Genomic DNA, 24611 nt, shown 5'->3' on the forward strand with positions numbered 1-24611 from the left:
GCTTCATTGTGTTGGTGTGGTTTCTGGGGAAAGTTCTGAGGCACAGGCACAGGCACCGGCACCCTTTGTCCCAGATCCGTCTCGGACCGGGAGCGAGAGCGTGTGCCCTGGGCACGGTTGCGCCTCTTCAGGCGTCGCAGCTCCTTCAAGGAGTTACTCTGCTTGCGAAAGCGATAGAACGGATTGTTAATGCTCAGCCTTTGCAGCAACAATTGGGTTTCCTCCGGCGACAGGATGGACTCCAGCTGCTGCTGCTGCTGCTGCTGCTGCCGCTTCTGCTGGATCATTAATTCCTCCGTCTTCGCTTCTTCCTCCTCTTCGTTGGTCACATTCAGATTGAGCAGCTTGGCCGCACTTGGGGGCTTGGGTGCACTATTCATATTGTTCTCTAGATCTCCGTTACTCTTACTGCAGCTGCTGCTGCTACTTTTGCTACTGTTTAAGGAACCCTCGCTATTGTTGCTACTGTTGCTGTTACTGCTACTTTTGTTGTTGCTCTTAATGTTGCTTCTGCTGCAAGTACTTTTGCTGCTGCTGCTGCTGCTGCCACTTTGGGCAGCTGCCTCTAAAGTATTCGTATTCGTATTATCGCTATTGGTCAGTCCCGTTGTCGTCGTTGTGGAGCTCTTGTGGTTGTTGTTGTTATTGTGACACCCAACATGGCTGTCATCCACTTCCGGTTCGAGTTCGAGTTCTTGGGTGTTGTGTGGGTGTTGGTGTTCTTGGTCTTGGTGTTCGTGTGGTTGTTGTTTCTGGTTTTGTTGGTGTTCGTTGGATTCGCTATCAATTGCCTGCTAGACTCTAGTGGGCGGTTGTAATATCATTGCAGCCATGCGTACCTTCATTGCCTCCGGCGATCCATGTCCCGGATACTGTTGCTGTGGATGCTGCGAGGCGGCATGTAGGGCCGCTGCTGCTGCCACTGCCGCAGCAGCCTGCTGTTGTTGCTGCTGCTGTTGTTGCTGCTGCTGCTGCTGCTGCTGTTGGTGATGATGGAAGCCGGCGGGCGTCGTGTAAATCGAATCACCTTGAGGGCCACTCGTGCTATCGGAGCGTGATTTCAAATCAGCTTTCTCGCTGCGGGGGAATGGGGAAACGAGAAGAAATCGTTAGCCAAAATTGTTTGCCCAAGTGACAATTGTGTGGGTGGTGGTTAAGTGGTTGGGTGGGGTCTGGTGTGGTCTGGTCTGGTTCGAGGGGTCTTCTGACTGATGCTAGATTCGGTGGCCTATTGGCTGGGATGGTGGCCTTCGGTAGGGGCTTGGGGTATCTTCTATCGCTGATTGCCAAATTGTATCCCTCACGCATATCTGAATATCTATTTAGTTTTTGTCGCCGTTGCCTCGCTCCAGGCATTTGTTTACTTGGGGTTTAGGAAATTAGATATCCTCCCAGAATGCTTCCACTTTTGCTTTTCTGAGGAAAATGCTGGCCTGAACTAAAAACGTTGGCCTAAATGAGTTTCGGTCATGTTTTCGGTCGCATATAAATCGAATATTGTTCTGGCCGTTGGTGCGGAAATTCTAAATCCATTTCCGCCACGTTCATCGCCCCACCGTATTGACGTGCCTGGTGCCCCAGAAATGTAGTATGTAGTGTATATTGCGTACTATAGAATTTCATGGAGATGATAGTGTGTGCATTCCATATTTCATAAACAAAAAATATAGTAATTTTAAAATGGAAAAACAAGCGGAGGAGCACAGAGGTCTCTGGATATAGGGATGGCCCGACCAACCGCTCATAACTCATATTGCACGTACAGACAGAGGGGGCAGGGTGTTGGGGACAGGAGGCAGGCAGGCAACAATGAGCGATAGGCTTGCTACCTCTACCTCTACCTCTACTTCTCTTTCGCTCTGTTGCGCTACCAAAACACAGAAAAATACTACCAAAATGCTCTGTAACTAAATGAGGTATATTAGAGTTTTGTAGCATATTGGGTAAAGGAATATTATGCAGGAGAAATACTGCAAAAAAGGTGACAAACTGACAAAAAAAGCAGTAGCTTTCACAGCTTCTACCAGAGAAAACTCATAGTGGGGTACTTTATAATTAAAAGATGATTCCTATAGCATGATCACGGAAAGATATTGCCTCAAAAAACCCCTTATGCCAGAAGCTTTCGGAAAATATAACACCGAAACTCCGATTCCAACTATTTTCACGCTAAAGGCCACTACTTTTTCCACCTTTGGTAAGAGTATTCTACCATTCTTTCTTGGCTAAACAAAACTGTTTCGCTTGCCAAAAAGGCAAACCCCTTGCCAACCCCTTCCGACCACGCCCCTACCCGCATATATTGAATATATGAAAAATGTATAATATTTTATGCAGCACACACCTACACGGAGACGCACGGAGATGCAGTGAAAAGCATTTTTCATTGTTCCTCCCTTTGTGTACGTATAGGTGTGTATGTGTGTGTGAGTGTGTGAGTGCGAGTGTGCGTTGTGCCGTATTCGGACAGTAGGGGCGCATAAATTGGCATGCCAGCGCCACCTGTTGGCTGCCGCTGCATAAAAAAATATATATCAAAATGGTCATTTATCTATGAGAATACGTGTGTTCCCAGTTTGTGTGGGGGTGCTAGGGAGGAAAGGGGAGGCTGGGTGGCAGGGTGGCAGGGTGTGTACGTATTACGCTTCAACTTACCTGTCTTTATCCGATGATTTATAGCCAGTGGAACCTGTGCGCGCCGCCATGTAAGAAGTCGAATGGGGGGGGTAGAAAAATGGGATGAAACAAGAGAGAAAATGTTATATTAGAGTTCTGGCAATATGCAGGAATATATTTCGCCCCAATAGAATGGTATTTCAAGAAGGGGTTTTGTGTTTGTAAAATAGTAGAAATTAGCTGTGAAACCAGACATGCATATATCTGTGAACATATTGCCCCAACCCCCCTCCCCTTGTTACGATTGATAAATGAGCCATCGACTTATTGATTGCGAAACGTGTAAAGTGCTGAGAAATTTTGATGGATCTCAAAAGGGGTGTAACTTTAGAGCGTAGCGCGTGTGTTGATGGGTGTCGGGTCGCACTTGAGAGATCTGTCAAACGACATTTGACAACTTGACGCCAGCTGCAGCAGTCAGTCAGTCAGTCACTCACTCTACTCAACAAATTGACAACTTGATTGACAACTGAGAAATTGCGATTAGCCGGTGAAAAGTGTTTACAGATCATGTGGATAGGATATATGAAAAGGATGTATGCCCCTCGAATGCCCTTGAGCAAAGGCGAGCAAAAAGTTTATCCATTTCCACTTTTATCCCGTGGATTCTTTTGTAAATTGTTTTACAATTGTTGAGGCGAAAAAAGTTTTTCCCGCGCTCTCATTTTCCTTTTTTTTTTCTCGTCTGAATTTTGATTTCTAATTAGGCAAAGCTCTGGCTTGCCACACAGACAGAGGGCGGAAAAGCGCTAGATGAAATTTCTGTAGCGTCAAACAAAAAGCTGGCCAGAAGACCTTAACCCTTTTGTGTGCTAACCAGAAGACCAGAAGACAGGATGGAGACAGGGGGGAAGGTTTAACAGGAAACGCAGACTGCGACTGCGACTGACCGCAGGCGTTGGACGCTAATGAATATTTTATGAGATTTATTTGAGTTTCGAGTTTCAAGTAGAAATAAGAGTATTCGCAGCACAAAGGGGAAAGAGGGAGTGAGGGCGAGGGAGAGAAGGAGAGACGCATCCCTCTTCTAGGCAGCCATTTTTTCCGCTTTTTCGCTTTTCCTCCCTCTCGCGCATTTCTCCGCTTTGTGTGTGTTTCTGTGTGTCGGCTGCAAGTTTTTGTGTTTTTGCAATTAGTGCGACAGCGGACAGAAGAGGGAAAGGGGTCTGGGGGAAGGTGTGGGATGTGGTAGGGCAGGCTCCGTAATGAAGAAGGAAGTTTTAATTGTCGCGGCCTTGACAGCAACGCCTCGTAATTAATAGCACAGCTCTGGTCTGATAATTGTTCTGTGTCCCCATGTACGTACTCTCTTGTTTGATGTGGGGGATTGAGGTCGATTGAATTGACGATTTATGTTAGATACTATAGTATATGGGAGATGATATGATGAAAGAGAAAAAGGAATATTGGCTCTTAACGAAGATAAGGATTTATAAGGTACAATATATGTATATTTCTAGCGAATATAACTATTTTCACGGATAACTCCTACACGCACCGAAAAATGGCATAGTTAAAATAAACACTTTCATATTTAAATAATAAAAATAAATATACTATATTAAGTTTATATATATATAATATATATATATTTATTTTAAATACGAAATATATTTATTTTAAATTCCTCATCATTTCCACTCGCGTGCTAAATGTCTAAATGAATGCGTGTTACAATGATTATTTTAAAACAAATGATTTCCCCCGTTACCCTCTTTTTCAAACTTACCCTTGAAGCAGCACCTCTTGCTCTTGATCGCATAAATGCAGAGGCACACAAGCAGCAGGATGGCGGCCATGCAGCCACCGGCCACGCCCATCATGTAGCTCATCTCGTAAGGTTCTGTCCGGCACAGCGGTGGAGGATATTCAGCAGAAGGATATCGTTATAATCGATGTGTTGATTATGCAAGTATTAACAGGAATATTCATTTTCATATGCAACATAGTACTACGAGTACGAGTACGAGTACGAATACGAATACGTATTGTAATAACGTGACGCATATTCGTATTGTTTGTGCGATTGATTTTAATTAAAATCGTTTGGGATATGATGATGCAGGGGTGTGTTTGGATGTGATATGATATAATATTTAATGAGTTGCATGTGCATTCGATGCGTAAATATTGAATATTGCTAGTGTAATTGAAATGCAATTCGAATGCGGGATGATGGTGCAATGAAGATGCGGGTGGGGCAGTGGGAGGAGTTACGGGGGTAAAGAAAAATAAAGAAAAAAGTTCTATGCACCTGCAAACGTACCCTCCACAATCAAATGTATGGCATGGCGATCAGTGCCCCGCTCGTTCTCCACCACTAGATAATATGGCCGGGAGTCGTGCTCATCGGTGTGATGGATGTTCAGGGTGGACAGGTAGCAATCCTCGCGAGAGTCCTGCAGCATATCATCCGCCCGGAAGCGATCTGAAATGGGAATGAGAGAGAGAGAAACATTTTGTTGAATTGGCCAAATAATTGCACTCAAATTACACACAATTTGTCGGGGGGGTGGGGCGGGCGGTCTGACATTAATCATTCGATTCGATGGGCTAACTAGCAATGCCATGAAATGGCTTTGGACTGGGGGATTGGAATGCGCTTCGCTTGATTTGTGTCGGTGGCAAGCGAACACGCAGGATTACACGCACGAAGGATGCCGCTGGATGGACACGGACACGGACAGCTGAAAATGAAGAATAATGCTAGCCAGAGCCATCAGAGCCACCAGAGCTACCAGATTCGTTGCAGTTCAAGGGCAGATGCCTCGGGAAGGAACGAAACTGCAGAAAAGAGTTTCAGCTGGAAAAACGAGCTGAAAATGCCCGCGTATGTGTGCGTGTGTGTGTGTGTGTGGGGGTTGTCCGTTGGAGCTCGGATTACCCGGCGGCTGACAGGCGTGGCAAGTCTGCTGCTACGGGGTGCCTTTCTAACGTTGCCTGCCAGTGCCGCTGCCACAGCCATTGCCTCTGTCCTCTTCATTCCCATTCCGTATCCCCGACGCGGACATGACACTGGCGGTTTTCTTGCCCAACTCTGACTCTGACTCTGTTTTCCTCGTGCAATTTGTCTTGATTTGTGGATACTCTCTACCGCGAATTGAATGCCAAAAAATTGGTTGGAGAGCAACAACCATAATGAGCCCTCCAGCAGGATCTACCGCTAATTGAATCCGGAATAGCCACAACTAAGGCCAAGTGAAAGCCTAATTGCATTTTCATTAGGCGCCCAATGAAGCGCAAACTAAACGCTGAACTTTAACTGGTGGCTGCCACATCAAAGGGTGTGGGTGTGGCTGTGGCTGTGGCTGTATGTATATACGCACCTATTCCCGAACCGGCCTCGAGACGCAGTGAACCCCATTCCCAGGCGACGCGCAGTGGCCGTGGATCCGCACAGACGACCATTGTCAGGATGGCGGACTCTCCTCTTTTCACGGAGATGGTGTGCATCGAAGGATGCAGACGTAGAACCTGTGGGGCACCTGCAAATACAATGGAACAAATAATAGAAAAAGATTTGGAGTTAGGGGTATAATTGCATTAAAAGAGAACAACGTTTGGTCCTTAAGAGATGGCTTTTTAATTGAGTTTTGGTCGTCACAAACGGATTCAACGAGCTGCATTGCTGAATGAAATTATACGTGTATAAAAGGGTTTGGAGGGGTGCAGTTTTTCGCCTGAGCCTTTCAACATTTAACAGTCTTTCCCATACTTTTTCCCTTTATTTCCTTGGGGTAAGTCATAGGAAAATTCCTGGAACGGTGTAGCCTTGTCCACGTTCTACTTCTTGCTCTGAGAGGAAAAATCTTTCTCCCATAAATTATATAAAATTATTAAAAGGGGTTGCAGTCTTTCCTCCAGCATAGTTTTTCTTTTAAAGAGAGGGTAAATCTTTCCGTACCATAAATTACATCAAATTGTTTGAAAGGTGTTGCCAACTCCTATTTCCTCAAAGAGGAAAGCTTCTTCAGGAAATCCAGGGGGAGAACAAGCCAGTATAGTGCTCCAGAGGGTCAACAACTTTGCCATTTTTAATGAGGTATTTTGTATTTTCTCCCCAGTTTTATTTTTTGGTGACACTCTCTCTGTCTCTCTCTGGATTGCTGGTGCAACTACATATATACTTAGTTAGTTCGTTAGTTACTTCACACACTCCCTCCCAGTTCCCAGATATAATGTGGTGTCCAGTTTTTTCGGTTCATATATATGATATACATGTACATATATTTATTCCCTTTTTTTGTGCACTTTTTTCGCCTTGGTGGTGCTGCTAAATTGCTCGTGTCCTTGGTTGGTCATAAATTATGTACGTGCTGTGGTATTCAGCACTAAATTTAAATATTTCTTGCTTCTCTGTTTTTTTTTTTACATTTTTTCTGTGCGCTGTCCAGTTTTTTTCCCCGCTTCGGGCAGTGGCCGTGGCAGTTTCTCCGTTTATTTTTTTACGCTGGCACTGCGGTCATAAGTTCATTTTGATTTTGTGTTACGTTTTGGTTTAGTCTGTTGCCCAGTTGCTACATGCCACCGCCGCGCAATTCTGTGGCATGGAGTGGCGGTATCGTTGCGAGGCGGCAACGCAAGCGCTTAAAATGTTTTGCTGGCGCTTTCCGGCTCCAGCTTTTAATGGAGTTTTGTTAGTTGTTTTAAGTGTGCATTAGTTGCACGGAGTGTTGCCAGGACCCAAATGAGTAGCCCGAAGAGCGGCACAGCTACAGCGTACCCTGCCCTGAAGTCCCATCTTTTCTCGCCTGATTGTCACCTTCTCTGTAGGTATTGCGGTTGCAGGTCCTGCCACAGAAATTGACAGCTGAGAGAGAGATGGAGATTTATGACTGCTACTATTCCTCCCACAGCAGCTCTCATAGTAGTGCCCCCTCTCTTCGGCAGAGCATACGCCATTCGTTGATTGCTCAACCCTTTCAGATCCTAACGTTGTCGTCATATCTTGTGGTCTCTGCGGTTTTCTGCAGAGATATGCTGGTGTACTGGTACATGGACTTACCCACAACTTGCAGGGAGACCGGATCGGATATGGCCACTCGCTCCTGGCCATTGATGTAGCTGGTGGCACGGCACTCGTACTCGCCCTGATACTCGTAGGTGACATTGTCGATGACGAGACGGGGCTCGTTGCCCCGTTCCACATACTTGGAGCCATGCGAGATTCTACGGAAGCACAAAGAGAGATTGATTATGATTATGTGTGGTCTTCTAATATGGGTGATGATATGATGCCTTTCCCCCATTGATGCATACTTCCATCAAAATGAAAACAGATGCATGCAGCCCCCCGCTGTGTGCTGTGTGCTGTGTGCGTTTGTGTCTCCACTCGATTGCATATCCTTCTTCTCTGGCTTTCCAATATTGAAAATTGCGTATGCGTATGAGTTATTTTTCGGTGCAGGCTGCCTGCCTTCCTGCTTGCTGCACGGAGTGCCCTCTGACTCTCCCTGGCTATCCAAAGAGCTGGTACACAGAAATATTTGATACATTTTTAATATGAGAAATGCCTTTCAAGCTGCGAAATGCTTTGGCCTCTGCCATGCTTCTCATTTTTTTTTTGCCTTCCTTTGTGGGTTCTTTTTATGGTCATACGATGAAGGAGAACTTTAAGAGACTGCTTTAAGGGTATCCTTGGGGTTTCAGCAATTAAAAGCAATAAATTAGAAAGCCATTCAAATGCAAATCGCCAGCGTCAAAAAAGTTTGGACGAAAGGAGGCTAAAACAACACAGAAATCACGTAAATCAAATTGACAAGGACTCCGTGTGCGACTCTCTCTGTGCTACGGGACGGTGATACCTCCGTGGTTGTTGCACTTGCAACCAAAGAAAGACCTTCAAAGAGGAGGACCTTCGAAAAGGAGATTAGAGTGCTCCTGAGCATACGTTGTGGCCTGTCAGCGGCTCACTCCGTGGCATTGATTTATTATCCGTCCCACCTGTGCCCCCAAATGGTGAGGCGACTCCCGCTGTTTACTTAACGTGGCACGCGCCATTTAATGTGGTGCCACAGGAGGTGGCATGGTGGTGCGCTGGTGGGGTATTTCAGGGGTGGCAGACTGTGGTGTGGCATCGAGTACATGCGTGGAAATTAGTTTTCAACAATTGACATTTAATTTCTGATAAACACGCGCGCGTTTTGCTTCATTAAGTCAACACGTCAATGTGTTGCATGTGGCATTCGTTATTAGACGGGCGACACCTACACAAAACGCTGCCACGCCCACGCCCACTCCACATATCCTCCCACCCGATCACGATCTAAAACCCAGTCTTGTACGAGTGCGAGCACGAGTACGAGTATGTTGCATGATGTTTGCTTGATTGTCTAGGGGGAAAGTGCAAACAAATGGAATCACAAAAATCACGTACTTATGTGGCAATAGCAACAGAAGAGTGGAAAGAGAGTGGTGGCATATAGAGAGAGAGAGAAAGAGATGGATAGCTGTAGACAGTCATATGCATGAAGAGTGTTTTCGATTTTTCCACAGGCTTTACCTGCTTTGCATACTAATGCCTAGCCTGAAAAAAGTGAAAGACGAGAGGGAGAGCAAGGAATGGCAGCAGCAAACGGAAGGAACCTAATCCAGCACGCATCATATGCGGGGGCTGCTTGATACCCTCTTAAAAAATGGATATATGGGTTAGAAAATGAAGTTTGTCTTTCCAAATGAGAGAGGTGCTCCCAGTTTCTTTTAATATGAAAGCTGAAGGAAGGCTTTAGCAACTTTTTAGCTGTGTTTGGAGTGTGGAATTTATAGTTTCCAATTTATCATTACTGATATATTTCGAAAGCTAAATCGATGGTTCGTTACAGGGTATGCCCTCATCGGTTACATCCACACCCCCCTCCACTTTTATTGTGGTTTTCCCTCAAGATGCAGACAATTTCCGCTGCGTAGCTAATTAAAATTACGCAAAGTATCATCATCATCATCATCTGGCAGTGGGTGTGGCCTCAGCTAAGAAGGAAATGTGCAACAGGAAACGCGCTCATATAAGAGGGAAATGTTCTTTTCCTATCAAGGTGAGGCTTGCTCTGGTGGTTGGAGGTCGTGTGCTAGTCTTACTCATAATTATAGACTAAAGTGCAAATGCAAATTCCTTTTAAAGGCTTCAATTTGAATGAAAAGCAAATATTGCGCATACGCCGCATGAGCCGGGGTTTAATTAGCGCCGCCAGCCAATCCACAAACAATGGCCAGAATCAGAATCCGAGGCAGAGTGGAGAGAGAAGAGGGAGTTCATAAGGAGAAAGGCCACCACACTAAGCCTCGACCTCGCTTGGGCCGCCCAAAAGTATGCAACGGAAATTGTTGGAGCCTACCGAAACGCGGGCCACCGCAAGTGAATATCTGTGTGCATATCTGTGTATAAATGGGTGTATATATATATCCTGGGACTCACCTCTGCACCCATTTATAGGATGGCATGGGATTACCCTCTGCAACGCACTCGAAGGCAGCCGGACTGAACAGGGGAGCGGTGGTGAGGCGATCCGGGCCAGCTGAAACAATTTTGGGCGGATCTAAAGAGAGAAAATGGTAGAGAGAGAGAGGGAGAGAGAGAGGGTTTGGTGAAAACTTTGGCCAAGATAAATACTCCACCGGAGAGAGGTAAAGCGAAAAGGAAGGTAAAGTTAAGGATACGTACATTTCACATCCAACTGCACCGACAGCTGCTCCGAGGTTCCCACCGAATTCTGCGCCTGGCAGGTGTACAGTCCAGCATCCCTCCGCCCAACGGGACGCAATTGTAGAGTTTCCTGTCCAGATACGGAGGGGTAGAGGGAAGGGAAAGAGAAGGCAATTTAATACAATTACAAATTTCTGCTACACTTCAGATAAATACCCAACGAAGGAGTAGAGGAGGGACAGTGTGGAAGACAATTTTGGAACAACATAAACAAGAAGGAGCAAGGATTTCTCCTCTTGGGATTGGGATTGCAGGGTTGCTGGATTGCAGGGAGGTGCAGAACTCACCTGTAGGCTAGCTATCTCGGAGCGACCAGCCCGTCGCCAGACGATGCTCGCCGGCGGATTGGCATCGGCCACGCAGCGCAGGACGAGCGCATCCTTATCCTCCTCCAAGTCGATTTCCGGTGAGCCAATTAGACGAATGCTCGGCGCATCTGCAAAAGACCAGACCCCAGACCAGACGAGAAACGTTCAAGTTGGGTAAGCAAAAACAGGAACCAGAAACAGATATAGAAACAGAAACAGAAACAAAAACAAAAACAGAGCAAACAGAGTCAACAAGCCAGTCCAGGCCAAGTCTCTGGCTGTGAATGTGGATGTGGCCCTGGCGTTGGTCCTCCTTCTGGCCACGTCCTCTGGGACAAGTCAACTCTTGAATTGCTCAGCAAAACAGGAAATTACAGCAAATTGTTGTTAATTTAATTGTTACAGCTCTGTTTCTGTTTCTGTTTAGTTCTTTTGACTCTAAGCCAAATCAAATGATGGCACTCTGCTTGTCTAGACCCTGGGATGCAACTGATTCAAAGTTTGAACAGTGGCTTGGGTTTGTTGGGGGGTACTCACATTTCACATCGAGGCGGGCTTCGACGGGCGTCGATTTGGCCGAGTAGGACTCGTGGAAGGCCGCACAGCGCAGCATGTCTCCGTGACGCTCTCGCATTGCCGACACTTGCACCACGGAGGTGGAGGACCAAGTGCGTGGATTATCCGGCTCGGTGGCATTCATTTGTGGGTGCATCGCAGAGATCTCCTGGTCGCCTGCAACAGACACACAGACAGAGAGAGAGAGAGAGAGACAGAGACAGAGAGGAGGGAGAATGAGAACCGAGTAAAGGAAATGGGAAATGGTTGGCAAATTAATTAACAGGACAATGACCAGGGGGTCGTCAGTGTCCCTGCCCGTGTCCATCAGGATAACAACTGCAATCAATGGGGCTACCAGACACTTACCCAAATACCATTTGAGGGTGGCCGGCGGATTACCATAATGTGAGACACACTTCACTGTCGCCATGGCGCCAGCATCGACGGTGATGTTGTGCCCCGGCGGCACGTGGACGGCCTCGTACTCGAGTCGAGGACGCTGTGGCGCCACTGCAATCGAGAACAAAGATTAGTACAATTAAAAGTGGGGACAGGACATCTTCCACAAGACAGCTCGAAAAATGAATTAAATGATGACTGAAAGGGTTCCAGAAGAGTCCTGGCGCTTTCGTATACGTACCACGTACGACCAGGCGAACCGGTTGACTGGTCAGGGCATCCTGCGTGGTAAAATCACTGGCCGTCACTTGGCACTCCCACAGGCCGTCGTCAAAGTCCAGCGTAGCGGAGCGTATCCACAGCGAGCAGTCGCCGCCAATTTGCTCTGCCGGCGGATGGAGATCCAGATGTAAGACATTCCCATTCTCGTTCGTACCCATACGTGAGGCCCATTCGTATTTCTTCGTATAGATGCCAACGGGCTAACGGATGAGAGAAGACCGGGGTTTTCCGGATTAGTTCAAGCTGAAACAAAGGAGGAGGAGTCCCAGAGCAGGATAGGACTGCGATGTCGATGGCGATGAAATGAACTGGGCGGCGGCTGGCATGTCCTCTACGACATGTTTAGCATGTTTAACTTTTGCGATCTAGTCGGGCGTGTAATTTCGTCTACGATTTGCACAAACATCCTACAGACAGTCATCGCCTGGTCATCCCCTATTTGCTATTCCCTATCCAGCCCTCCTTCCTTCTTCCCCACTTAACTCCATTCTGCAGTGCTGCTTCTCCGTCTGTAAATTGGCATTAGTTTGTTTGCTAATTGGAAATTAAATTACAATTAGTGATCTCTCAGCGTTCGCATTTAAGTATTTATGGAGACCGAGACCCCTCTCTTTGCCTTTAGAAAGAGAGAGAGGGAGAGAGAGAGTGGGCTTCCGCCTAATTGCATTTTGGCTTTGAATGTTGTGTCTGTGTTTTCTGCTGGCCTAATGGGTTAAATTAATTGCAACATTGAATTTGTGTCCATTGAACAACATTTATTGAAAGAAAATGGACAGGAAAATGGCTGTGAGAATGGCACAGGATGGAAACCCAAGGGAAGGAGACAGCATCAGCTAATCTTATCTTCAAATGCATAGAATTCCGTAGAATACCAGCCACAAAATGCATTTTGATTGTCACATATGTGTTCATTAAGCGTACATTTCTCGAATACATACGCATTTTAAGAGCAGAACCACCTTTTGATGGGTTTTGGTATCTCTGTTTTATTAAATAGCTTGCGGCTGATGGTCTGGCACATATTTGAGATATTATTCCATTTGACCCCGCACCAAAACGATAGAAAACATAGTTCAATGGGCTGGCTGGACGTTGGGTCAGCCAGGGGTTAAGTGTGTATGGTAACAATGGCGAAACCAGAGAGATATATAGTCATAGTGAGAGGGGATAGGGAGAGAGAGGATAGGCTCCTGCCAGAAAACTGCCAGAAAAACAATTTCCACAAAAAAAAAGAGAGAGAGAGAGAGAGGGAAAATGGCAACCCCAAATCGAGTAAATATTTGGCTCTGGCCCCCATTGCTGTTGCCAAAACATTTCCCATTTTCCCCCAATCGATATTCATATCGACATAATTCTCCACATTTTCCAGGAACCTCCCCCTCGCACCGCACACTCCGGGAAAAACTGCAAAACTGCATAGCAGCCAAACAACAAAACTTGAGGCACAGAGGAAAAGTCGGAAAAGCTCGTTTTGTTTGCCATAAAAAAAGAAAGTTTGATGCCCAAAAATTACATTTATTCAAACGGCTGAACTCCCATACTATGCAGAGTATGTGTAGATGAGGATGCGGATATCATCCTGCTTTGAATTTATCAGGAAATGCACTCAGCAGAGGGTATAGATGTGGAAAAGCACCCAGGGTTGGTACCGGCATCCTTTTTGGCTCAATTAGAATGCATCAGGGGCATTGCCACCCCTTCGTTTTTTGGGACAACAAAATATCCCCAAAAATACATAGCATCTGTACTTATAATAACTACACATAAAATCTATGGTAAAACCATATACCGAAATGTAAGAAAATTGAGAGAACGTTGAGCGAAAAGAAGGCAGGCTTTGGAGCCGAAGACTTTGATACTCTTAAGGATTGATCTTCTTTTATTGTACGTGTATGAATATATGATCCAGCAGCACCATGGGTGTCGGACAAAGGAACTAAAGGTCAATGCTACTTCTACTAATTCCATCTACTTCTGTTCAAAATAAAGATATGCGTATCTGTTCCCTTTTTGTATTTTAAACCTCTCCCAAAAATCATCATACCCCTCGTTAAGAGTATACGAAATATTTAGAAAAAAAATGGTAAAAATATGCAAAAATAAGAAGAATTTTAAATGAAACCCGAAACAGCAACATCAGCATCATGTATGTGGGTATGTGAGAGTGAGTGCTACGCTCGATGCATGCAAATGATGTTTGTCCTTTGGTCTTGTTCTTCTGCTACCCTAGTCTGTCCCCTATTTCCAGTGCCACTTCCGTTTCCGGTTCCACTCTTCCGCTGCTGCTCCTCTTTGGCTCCTTGGACTCCTTGGAGTGGAGACACAAAGCATGTAAACATTTAAGTATGTGCTGCAAAAGCGAGGAGTTTTGCGATGCGCAGCATATGAAAAAGGACATTTGAAATGCTTTCTGATTTTTGTCATACAATGGACCAAGACACCCTCTCCCTCTATGCAATGGTATTGTATTCCCTGATCCCCGCGGAGCATGCATTTGCATAAGCAACTGCCCCACAACAAGTGGAGGCAGGGGCATGCAGCAAATAAAAGTTATGCTTCAAACGCACACAATTGCCATGAATAACAAGCAGCATACACCCCTCTGTGGCTGCTGCTGGCCCGTTTTGTGGCTAAAGCAGATTCATAATGAGGCCATTTTGGAATTGCTATGCAAACTAAGATGGCCATGGCCCTGCAGTTAAGTCCCTCCCCCTCCCTCCTCCTCCATAATAACCATGGTAAATGCCAAGAAGTTTACGAAAACTCACATCTGAGGTAGCAGAAAATTTCTCTATTCATAACAATAAAACATACCTAATTCTGAGGAAGAGGGAAATGTGGAATTATTGCTCTATTCGAATGCTCTCGAAGAGGGAGGGAGGGACAGGGATAATTTCTCTATTGTAATATTCTTCGTTGGAGTGAATTTTTCATTATTTTTAAATCTCAACTATCTCAACGGGCTGCCGTACATCGTATACTAATGGATTTTGTGAATAAAATTAGCTTTGCAATGAAAAAATCACCGACTGGTGATAGTCTCCTCCTTTCCCGTGTCTATGCTGATCTGTCCCTTTAACCTCCCGTATTTCAATTAATAAGACAGGGTAAAATCTGCTCATCTTAAGCACTTTTTTCTAGTAGTATCTGTTAGAAATATATGTCTTTAGTTATTTTAAGGTTCTCTTTCTCTTGAACAGGGCATGGGGGACTAGTTGTGTGTTTTTTCGGTCGTGCCTATATTTCCTACATTGATAATATTTTTATTATGCAAATGCAATGCTCAATCCAATAGTTTCCTTCATAGAGCGACACTCATATTGAATTTTCATCGACATTTAACCACATTTAATTCTGTCGATTGCTTTTTATGGAAGAGGCACCCTCACAGAACCTTTTTATAGATTAAAGTATATTGAAATATAAATGAAAATAGAAAATAAATTTTCCAACAAAAAAAATATACATATAATGGACCATGAAAACTAGGTTGGATTCAAAGAGGTTTTAAAGATGCCACACTTAGCATCAAGAGAAGTTTCTATGCCTATGTTATCATTGTTATATAATAGGAAGATGGAATACTTATGTCCCCAATGATTTCCTTGCAAATACCCAGCATATTCCCATTATAATGGCTGTCAGTTTTATGACAGAAACCAAATAAATTCCATAAAAATTGGCGCTGGAGTTCATTTTGGGCCATCAAATGAAGAGAGAGAGCGTGAGCCTCGAAGCGTTTTCCCGTGAATTCCAATTGAGTTGGCCAACTCCACCATCGGTCCACCTCAGTCCCCTCCGCACTGTCACGCACTTTCGATTAAAACTTGCGCTACGCTGCGCTGCACGGCATTGCTCTTGGCAAACATGGTTCTAATCAACAGAGAAACAAAGAAGTCTCGAGTCCCCGCCGCCTTGGGGGAACTTTTTGGCTTTCATTATTGACTTGTCCGGGATGGCCAGGGTGTAAATTACGAACGCCACATGGAGACCAGGCCACAAACAGAGGCCAAAAGAACAACACTTAATTGAACCACAGGACGAGCCACGAATATGATATGAGGCCCAGAGCCTTGGACACGTCTGACGGTGTCGGTGTCGGTGTCGGTGTCGGTGCATGTGCGTGTGCGTGGGCTGTGAGAGTTTTGGCCAAGTTATGAGTTTAATCAAAATGTTTAGAAACTAGGGCCGACGCCGCCGCCATCGATAGATGTGAGTGTGAGGTGTGTGATGTGGTTGATATAATTACCTTGTTATCCTTCTGCCAGGAGCACGTGCCCCGCTTGTCGATTACTTTGCATGTGAGCAGCGTATCCTGTCCGGGATTCACTTCCGTGTACTTGGGCTGTTCTGAGAACCGCTGAAAGCACTCGATGCCTGCAAATGAGAGGAGAGAGCAGAGAGAGAGATGGATGAGCACATTGCAAATGTATGGGTCTGTCATTAACATGTACTACTTCCGAGGCGCATGTAAGTATGCTACATTTCCTTAACCCTTCTTCCGGTTCCCTTTCCTTTCTTTCGGTTCTTTTCCTTTCAAAGTCCCTTACTGTATTTGTCACTCCCCCCCCCCACACACACACACTCACACACACACATACACTGGAAAAGCGGGCAATTATGAACGCTTCGCAGCATGGCGGCCATTTGCTTATCTCTCCCTTAATGCCCTTGCTCCTGCCACTCCATTCTTTCATTATCATTTGACTGCCTTCTTCTTACCCGTTCCACCAGTTTCTTTTTTTATATTTTTTTTTGTACGCGTAGCGCGGAGAATTTATGTTAATTGCTGGCATGTTGAATATTTTCTCCGCACTTGCACTCAATTACACCAATTACAGGTGGAAAATTACACGCGCTGCTTGCTCAAGATAATGAATGTGGGGCTTGTGGGTGGGAGTGCTAGAGCTGGGAAGTGTTCGAGGAAGAGGGCTGGGGAGGAGGTCAGGGCGTGCCTTGCAACTTCAGCTTGCCTAATGGTAGAGGAGGCTTCCGCCAGCCAGCTTCTTGAGACCTCCATTTACTCGAGCTCCAGGAAAAGCGTTTAGTCAGTTAGTCAGCGAGTAAGTCATGGCTTTTAAATCCACTGAAAAAACAGTTAGTTGCTCCAAAAATATGGCCTATTTTTCAATAATTCAAAGAAGAATTTCTTGGAAAAACTACTCAAAAAGGATATATATTCTTTGAAAAATATCATCAAAAATACCAACAGATAATTGGAAAGAGAGAGAGAGAAAGATGCGTTAAAGGAATTGGAAAGGAATAGGGTGGTAGAAAAAGAATAAAAAAAGGGAGCACTGGCGATAGATTAGGGTACTCGAAATTTTTTAAATGCATTTCGATATATGTACATATATACACACAGAAATCACAAACAATTTACAAATACTTTAACAAAACACTCAACCCCAAAACACTACAATACTAAACTCCATTGTTCGCTTTCGATTAAGAACTTTGTTAGAAATTTCTTTGAGTGCATTGCCCAAAGAATTGCTTCGATATCAAAAGGTCAAGGCTTAATTGAAGCCTTTTGGCTTTTTAATTGCTGTTTGCTGGAGAGTTCGGTCACAAGCTGTCATCGCTCACAATGGGGCTGGCTGGGAGGGTGGGCGAGAGGGTAGGGGCGCCTCCGCTTATCGACCTTTGTTCGGCTGTCAACTCTCGCTTTTCATGGGTGTGCTTTTGCTTTTCCAAGTAGTTGGGGGTGGGTTACTGGGTTTTACACGACATATTCTCGTATAAATGTTGGCATAAAAAAAATCGCATTGCGTGCTGGTGGAAAAGCAGCACGTGACTACCGTTAGCTGGCCAGCAAGCAAATCCCTTTCCGCCTCACGTTCTGTTCCATATTTTGACCCACCAAATGCTGAGCCCTCCACACAGATACCCCCACCCTCCCTCGCACATGCGGACATTCACTCACGCAATGATTTATTACGCGTGATTGGCGTGATTGCCACTTTGCTGCCTTATTTCAGCTTCCCCTCTCCGTGTCCCTCTTCCACCGGTGGGCGGGGTGGCTGGTGTGTGTCGCCAGTTCCCGTGGCATGCCACCGAGTTCCGCTTGCTGTTGCTGTTGCTGTTGGTTTCTGCTGCCTTTTGGGGGCCTTTTATCGGCTTTTGTATAAATTGGCTTTGTATTTCAATTACGTTGGGGAGCGGCATGCCACAGGCTCGCTCTGATATCAAATACATTGCATGACGAGTTCCCTGGGATTGCAGTTCCATGCCTGATTTATGGGGCCTAAACTTAACAAGTTTTCCCAGTCTATGAACACTTTTCCGGGGGAGAGTTCTGAGTAATTTTTGCGTGACCAAACAAACGGCGCTCCACTTAATTGAAACGCATTGAAATGTAAAGATTTGCCTCTCCAAAAACCGCTGGTAAATAAAAACAGAAAGGAAAGTTCTCAACGAGAGCCGAAGCATATGATACCCTGAAGGATCGAAAGCCTGTTGCCGTTATGCAGAGTTACAGCCAGAAAAGTTGGGCACGCTATAGGCACAATCATAGTACTTCCAGCAAAGTGTATAATAAAGCAATGCCGCAAAACAACAGCAGGAAGAATAAATAAAACAAGGGAAAACCGTTGCCTATTTGCATGGGGCAAATAAAAATATTAAAAATAAATAAGGAGCAGCGGAGAAATTTTGAGCAAACGCCTAGAAATGGATGCCAGTGGAGGAGGAGACGCAGCTGTAGTGCTGTTACTCCTTCCAGTCAAAGGCTCCTTAGGACAACGGCTGAGCCGGGACCAGAGACAGGACCAGGACCAGCGCCAGCTGCGATTGCAGTTTTAGCTGCCTGTTTGGGTCCTGCTGATCCTGCTCCTCCCCTGCTCCGCCAGCTTCAAGTGCGTGCCGCTGAGTGCTGCTTACAGGATTGTTTCTGCTGCTCCTGCTGCTTTTTGGCTCGTGCCTTCAAGTGGCGTTGTTGTTTAGTCCGCCTCTGCTCTCCCAGCTCTTCCCTGCTCTTTGAGAGCTTTACGTGCCTGTGCACTGCCAACAAGGATAACAATTACTCTAGCAGCATGTCCGCCATTCTGCGCTGTCTCATCTGTTTGATGGCACGCTCTTGCTCTTGCTCCTCCTTCGGCAGGAGTTCGTTCGTTTGGGTATGGTATGCAATAGGGTACAGATACTTCTGTTTGTTGTCGACTTTAGTTGTTTTATTTATTCTCAATTGTTTAGCGCTTAAATGCTTTAAATGCCTGTTTAAATACATTTTGGCATTGCGTTCGTTCTTGTACGCTTTCGAAATGCGTGTCCGTGTCCCGTGATGAATTTTGTAGTAAGCTTCTAGCACCGGACCGTGCCTCTCCCAGGGACCCTCCTCCACAGCTCCCTCTGCTGCTGCTCTCCAATATGTCAGACGCACATTTCGGTGTTCTCCTGCCATCCTGCTATCCTCCCATCTCTCATTCCTCTGGCTCTGGGTCTGGCCCCATGCCCCTTGGCTGTCTAGTGCCAGGCGGCTGCTGCTGTTGCTGCTGCTGTTTACTTTTGATGATGCATTGCAGCGTAATAATTTCACGTAGCCGTCCACGGCACGCAGCCCAAAACGACAAATGGCAGTGGAAGAGTGGGCGTTGGAGCAGTGGGGGACCTTGGGGCAGGGATCAACTGGGTCAACTGGTCGCGAATGGGACCTCTCTTAGCATCTGGTCAGTTATAAAATGCTGTTTGGGCTGTTCTTCAAGTGCTGGCCCCCCGCCCACAAAAGCGACATTACTCATACGCAACGTGGTCCAGGGAGAACAAACTGCTCCGCTCTTTTCTGCAGTTTAGCTTTCGTTAGAGGAAAATTTAAGAAAAATTCCCATCTGGGAGTCAGGGCTCTCACTCACTCAGCTTCCATTCACAGAGAGATTTGCTCCCACACATCGAGACATGGAGAGGCATGAATTCCCTGTACAGTGGGCGTATGTCCCCTTTCCACCTCCTTTGTTGGCAATCAATGAAAGCAATTTGTGAATCTCTTGTGCGATTCGGGGACATACAAACGAGCTCAAGGACACACACCCACACATACACCCACATATGTACTCCCGCTCCTGGACAATCTCTCTCTCAAGGAGGAGATATCCCGGAAAAGGTATTGGCAGATACGAAAATCTTATATGCAAATCAAATATGCAAGATGATTTGTAAATTCTTAGCAAATGTATTTTATGTATAAAATACGGCAGGATACACAGGGGGAAAATCACCCCGACACCCCACTCTGGCCGCAACAACAGGATTCTAAGGCTTAAACTTTTTAAACCTGTTCCACATCATCGCGCCCTGGAAACGATTCCTCCCAAGCAAGGTGCTAAGCAAACATGCAAGCTGTGAGGATTATAAAAAGGAGGGAAAACGAAAAGGGAAGAAGACCAGAAGGAGGAGCAAAGGAGGCAAGCAAAAAGGATGGTCCAACAACTCAGGCAACAGCAAACGCGCAAAGCGTTTTGTAACAACAAAACAGCTCAGCACCAGGACCCTCCCCAACCGTCCCCTCCCAGCCAGTACCAGGCACCAGACACACACTCCTCCATCTCCATTCAGTGAGATCCCATGTCCTTAGGTCCTTCGTATGTGCCTGGCATCCCTCACCATCCACCTACTTAAGCATAATGATATATTTAGCTTGCCAAGTGATTGTTATTTGATATTCAACAGATTTCTCCTCAGCTTTTGCTTTTCCTTTTCCTCTTTTTTCCGTTTTAACATGGAGCGCCCAGACATTATGGGGCCGCGCCTTTTGTTGAGGTTAAATCGATGCGTGCTTGTATTATTTCATAAGTTTATGCATCACACACTCCTTAGAGCTGTGTGTGTGTGTGTGTTTAAGTGTGAGTCACTCATGTTTTACTGGCCAGCGCTGCGTATGCGTAATGTCAGTCAAACCGTCAGTCAGTTATGTTTGACAAACAGCATACTTGTGCGCAAAGAGGGTAGGCCCTCAGCCATCAGTTCTGTTTGACAAACAGCATATGAAAAGTGATTTGTAAATTGACAAAATAGCCCACACTTGACACACACACTTAGCCCCTTCCTGTCCACCCTTATTGAGGGGCTGTCCACCCTTAAATAGGGGGCTGTTTCACCCCCATTAAACCCTCTCTTTAGAGCTGTCCATCTCTATAGCCTCATGCCACATTTTCGTTAGACAATAAATGACACGTTTTGTCGTTTACATTTTTCATATTTTCATAGCTCATTGACTGGCACGCGAAATGGTTTGGAACGAAATACAACATGCCACGCCTCTTGCCATTGCGGCCATTGCTGCCACTGCTGCCACTTCTGCTACTTTTCCCCATTGTTTGACACTCGAAGTTTATGCATTTATTTGTAGCAGGCGGCATTCGAGTCCCTAGTCCTCAGTCCCGAGCCCTGTTCTCGTTGATTTATTGTATTGTACTCTCACTCCCGTTTGTAATATTTGTGTCTGAGAGTTCCACTTGAATGGAAATGGTGTGTGTGTGTGTTTGTGTGTGTGTGGGTGTGCGTGGAGTATTCATATGGCAGTCGAGTGGCTACTCGAGTTTATGTATGTAATTTTTATTATAATATGTAGGACCGCCTTCAAATGCAGTCCTGGTGAAAGTTTAATATCATTTCATACCACGGTCTAAGGGCCATCGATGGGAAAACTAAAGATAGCGCTTTAAGGACCCGAAATAGATGCCGAAAACACTGACCAGGTCACATACAAACGGTTAAGCCTCAACCCGTCAAAAGAGTAAGCCTCGAATGGCACACTAAATATGCAAAAAGGCTCGGGGATTTACCTGCCACATGCGAGGCAATTAAAAGCGAAAAGCGAACGGGCGAACCGGCGAACGGGCCAGGATATAGGGCTGATTAAGGATTGGTTTGGGGGTTGTTTGAGGATTCGAGAATGGTTCGGTAGAGCGCTGGCTTGTGCCTGAAATTGTGACAAATACGCGGCCATAACAATTCATTTAGATAAATCAGCAGCTGTGGCTGGAGCAAATGAAGTCATTACTTCTGGTTCGTGTGGGCCTCGAGGCACATAAATAAGTCAATTAAAAGTGTTCTCGTCCGAGTCCTGGGAATTGGGCTTGGACGTTGTCTACGATGTCAAGCAACTTGGTTGCAATGGCAATCAACGCTCCCATTCAGCCATCTGATTATGGCCCCAGACAAACAATGATAGTAGATTTCAAGGTATTGGGGACCCCAGCCCCAGTACTTCGCCTCCTGTTGCTTATTAATTAAACTGATTAAATTCCAGATTGCGAGCTCCTTCCGCCCCTGGCTCTGGCTGCAATGCCACTGCCACTTCCATTGATTGGCTACCAATCAGAGACAGAGAAGGGCCAGAGAAGGACCAACACTTTGCCTCAAATTAATACGACTTTGGCAAAGTTCTCATGTTCTCATGTCTCATTATCATAATCATAATTAGAGCTATAATAATCATGAGCCTGGGCTTTTGCCTATACGAGTACCAAAGGCAAACAACACACACAAATTTAATCATTTCATTAGACACATACTCTCGACTTTTGACTTGGTCTCTGATTGAGTGGCTGATGGATTGACTGATTGAGTGATTGATTGATTAGGTGGAGGTGGAGCTTAGGCTGTCATTTAGGCAAGGTTTGTTCTGTCAGTGGAGCTAATCTTGTGGAACTCCTGGCCTGCACTTCATTATACAATTTGCGAGGGTTTTCGAGGGAGAGCCACTCTTTGACGTCTCTTCCTTTTTGTAACCCCTTTTTTTTTGTGGCAGCTCATACAGCTCCCATCCTTTGTCACTCTCTTTTTTACCCCATTTTTTGTTGCAGCTGTCGAGGACTTGAGCACGTTGTACCCATCTCTCGTTTAGCCGGAGACACGGAGACACATACATCTCCTGCGCTCAACCCCTGCGGGGCTGTTCACTTTGTTGCGCGTCTTTTGCAGGCACTTAATGCGCTGTTCCACCCGCTGGCTGCAACCAACTCCCTGCCCTACTCTCTGTGTCCCTCTACAAAAACAATGCCGTGGGTACATGCCACATGGAGATAGGAACGACAAGAACGCAGACACAGACACAAGGCAAATTTCAGCACGGAAGCGGAAGTCATTGTTGTCGCACAATGGCGAACGCGTCGCAATTATAATAATTTTGATTGCATACCACCCCCTGCCCAGTCCTTCCTCTGCTCCCCCTATACTCTGTGTCTCTCTCTCTGTCTCCCTCTCTGTCTCCGTCTCTGTCACTCTGTCTTTAAGCCTGTTTTTGTTGATGGTGCAGTGGCAGTGCATGAATTATGCAACCATCTAAAGGGGGGTGGCTTCATTTTTGATGTGTTTGTTCGCCAGCATCGCTTTTGTGGCTGTTTTTTTAATTACGAGCACTAGACGGAGACTGAAATGTGTGAGGAAAGAGAGCTAATGGACAGGTATGCTTAGGGCTCTCCGACAGACATTCCCATCATCAGGAACAGCAGCATCAGCCGCACACAGAAAGCACCGCCATGTCTCATGTTTGTTTGCAATACCAAACTAATTAGATACACAAATAGGCAATTAGCTGGGGAGAAAGAGGAGAGTAATGGGAGTAAGGAAAACTAGTCAGAAGAGAAGAAGAGCTTCAAGCGGTGGTCACTTAATTACACAAATTATTTGCCACAAAAACCTCAAACTCGCATCCACCCACTTCCATTCCCCCGCACTCAAGTGCACCCAAGGACATGCAGTGTTCTTCTAGACGTAATGAGAGTACCAGTATATGTACCGGGCCCGTTGGTCCTTGGTCCGTGGTCAGCAGTTTGACCATCGCCAAAGAAAGAAAAACAATTTTCTTGAAAGCTTTGATTTGACTAAGTAAACTGGAAAATCCCGAAGCGCCGCAAGAAACCGAAGAGAAGATACCAGCAAGGAGCGAACGGCAGCTAGGATACACAGTGGAGGGATAAGAGTGGAGAGCAGATGATGGGAAACAACTATCATTTGCTTTTAATTTGACTCGAGGGCGTAATTAAAGAAAAATGCCAAGGAAAGCCAAAGTCCTTTGATTGTCAGCCTGGGGGCTGCCCGGGTTGCAGGGTTGCCCGGTTGCTCGGTTGCCTGCTTGCCAGCCAGGAAATGCAAATCAGGACAAGGCACAAGGACACACTACTGCGACACACAGACAAACACAAGACACAGATGGATGGGAGAGCACACAGAGATAGAGAAATAGAGACAGAGACAAAAAGGGAGGGAGAGAGATTGTAATACGTTAATTGTTTTAAGAAAACAGGCTGAGACTGCATGTCTTGAAAGGACATAAATCCCGTTTAACCTGACGCTGCAAAGCCAGGGACCAGAAGGAGTACGAAGACGGACTTCCTGGCACCATCCACTGTGCTAACACATAAATTTTACTCCTTTATTCCAGTTGCATAACATGTCCTGCGACACCGACAAAAAAAAGAAGAAAAAAAATAACCGAAGACAGACGGACAGTCGGACAGACGTGTTATATAGAATGGCAACTTTTGCTGCTGACTTTGCTGAAGAGGAGATGGATATGGCAGATGGCAAAGTGATCGAATGCGGCGTACCCAGTGCTAGTCAGGATCTACTTGAAACTGAGAGGATAAGGAAGAGCTTGAATATATTCATTGCCTATTTGGGAGAAAGCAATCGACATCTGCATTTCATTCAAGGAATACTGATCCAAATGGAATCATTTCTATATCTAA

At 45.7% G+C, this 24611-nt stretch overlaps 1 protein-coding gene across 1 annotated transcript in view; it reads right to left on the bottom strand.

Annotated features, from left to right (window-relative positions):
* Positions 1–24611, bottom strand: part of LOC6591570 — a 77784-nt gene that overhangs the window by 26138 nt on the left and 27035 nt on the right. Inside the window, exons 2-14 of the mRNA XM_026991415.1 lie at positions 16172–16299; positions 11882–12122; positions 11608–11751; positions 11221–11415; positions 10663–10811; positions 10334–10445; positions 10088–10208; positions 7682–7845; positions 6003–6161; positions 4931–5104; positions 4406–4519; positions 2656–2689; positions 840–1077 (exon numbers count right to left, since the gene is read on the bottom strand). Coding sequence (XP_026847216.1) covers positions 840–1077; positions 2656–2689; positions 4406–4519; positions 4931–5104; positions 6003–6161; positions 7682–7845; positions 10088–10208; positions 10334–10445; positions 10663–10811; positions 11221–11415; positions 11608–11751; positions 11882–12122; positions 16172–16299 — 1973 coding nt within the window. The remainder of the gene's footprint in view (positions 1–839; positions 1078–2655; positions 2690–4405; positions 4520–4930; positions 5105–6002; positions 6162–7681; positions 7846–10087; positions 10209–10333; positions 10446–10662; positions 10812–11220; positions 11416–11607; positions 11752–11881; positions 12123–16171; positions 16300–24611) is intronic.

The sequence above is a fragment of the Drosophila persimilis genome, unplaced genomic scaffold, assembly GCF_003286085.1.
Source record: "Drosophila persimilis strain 14011-0111.01,24,50 unplaced genomic scaffold, DperRS2 tig00000000-arrow-pilon, whole genome shotgun sequence".
Classification (NCBI taxonomy): domain Eukaryota; kingdom Metazoa; phylum Arthropoda; class Insecta; order Diptera; family Drosophilidae; genus Drosophila; species Drosophila persimilis.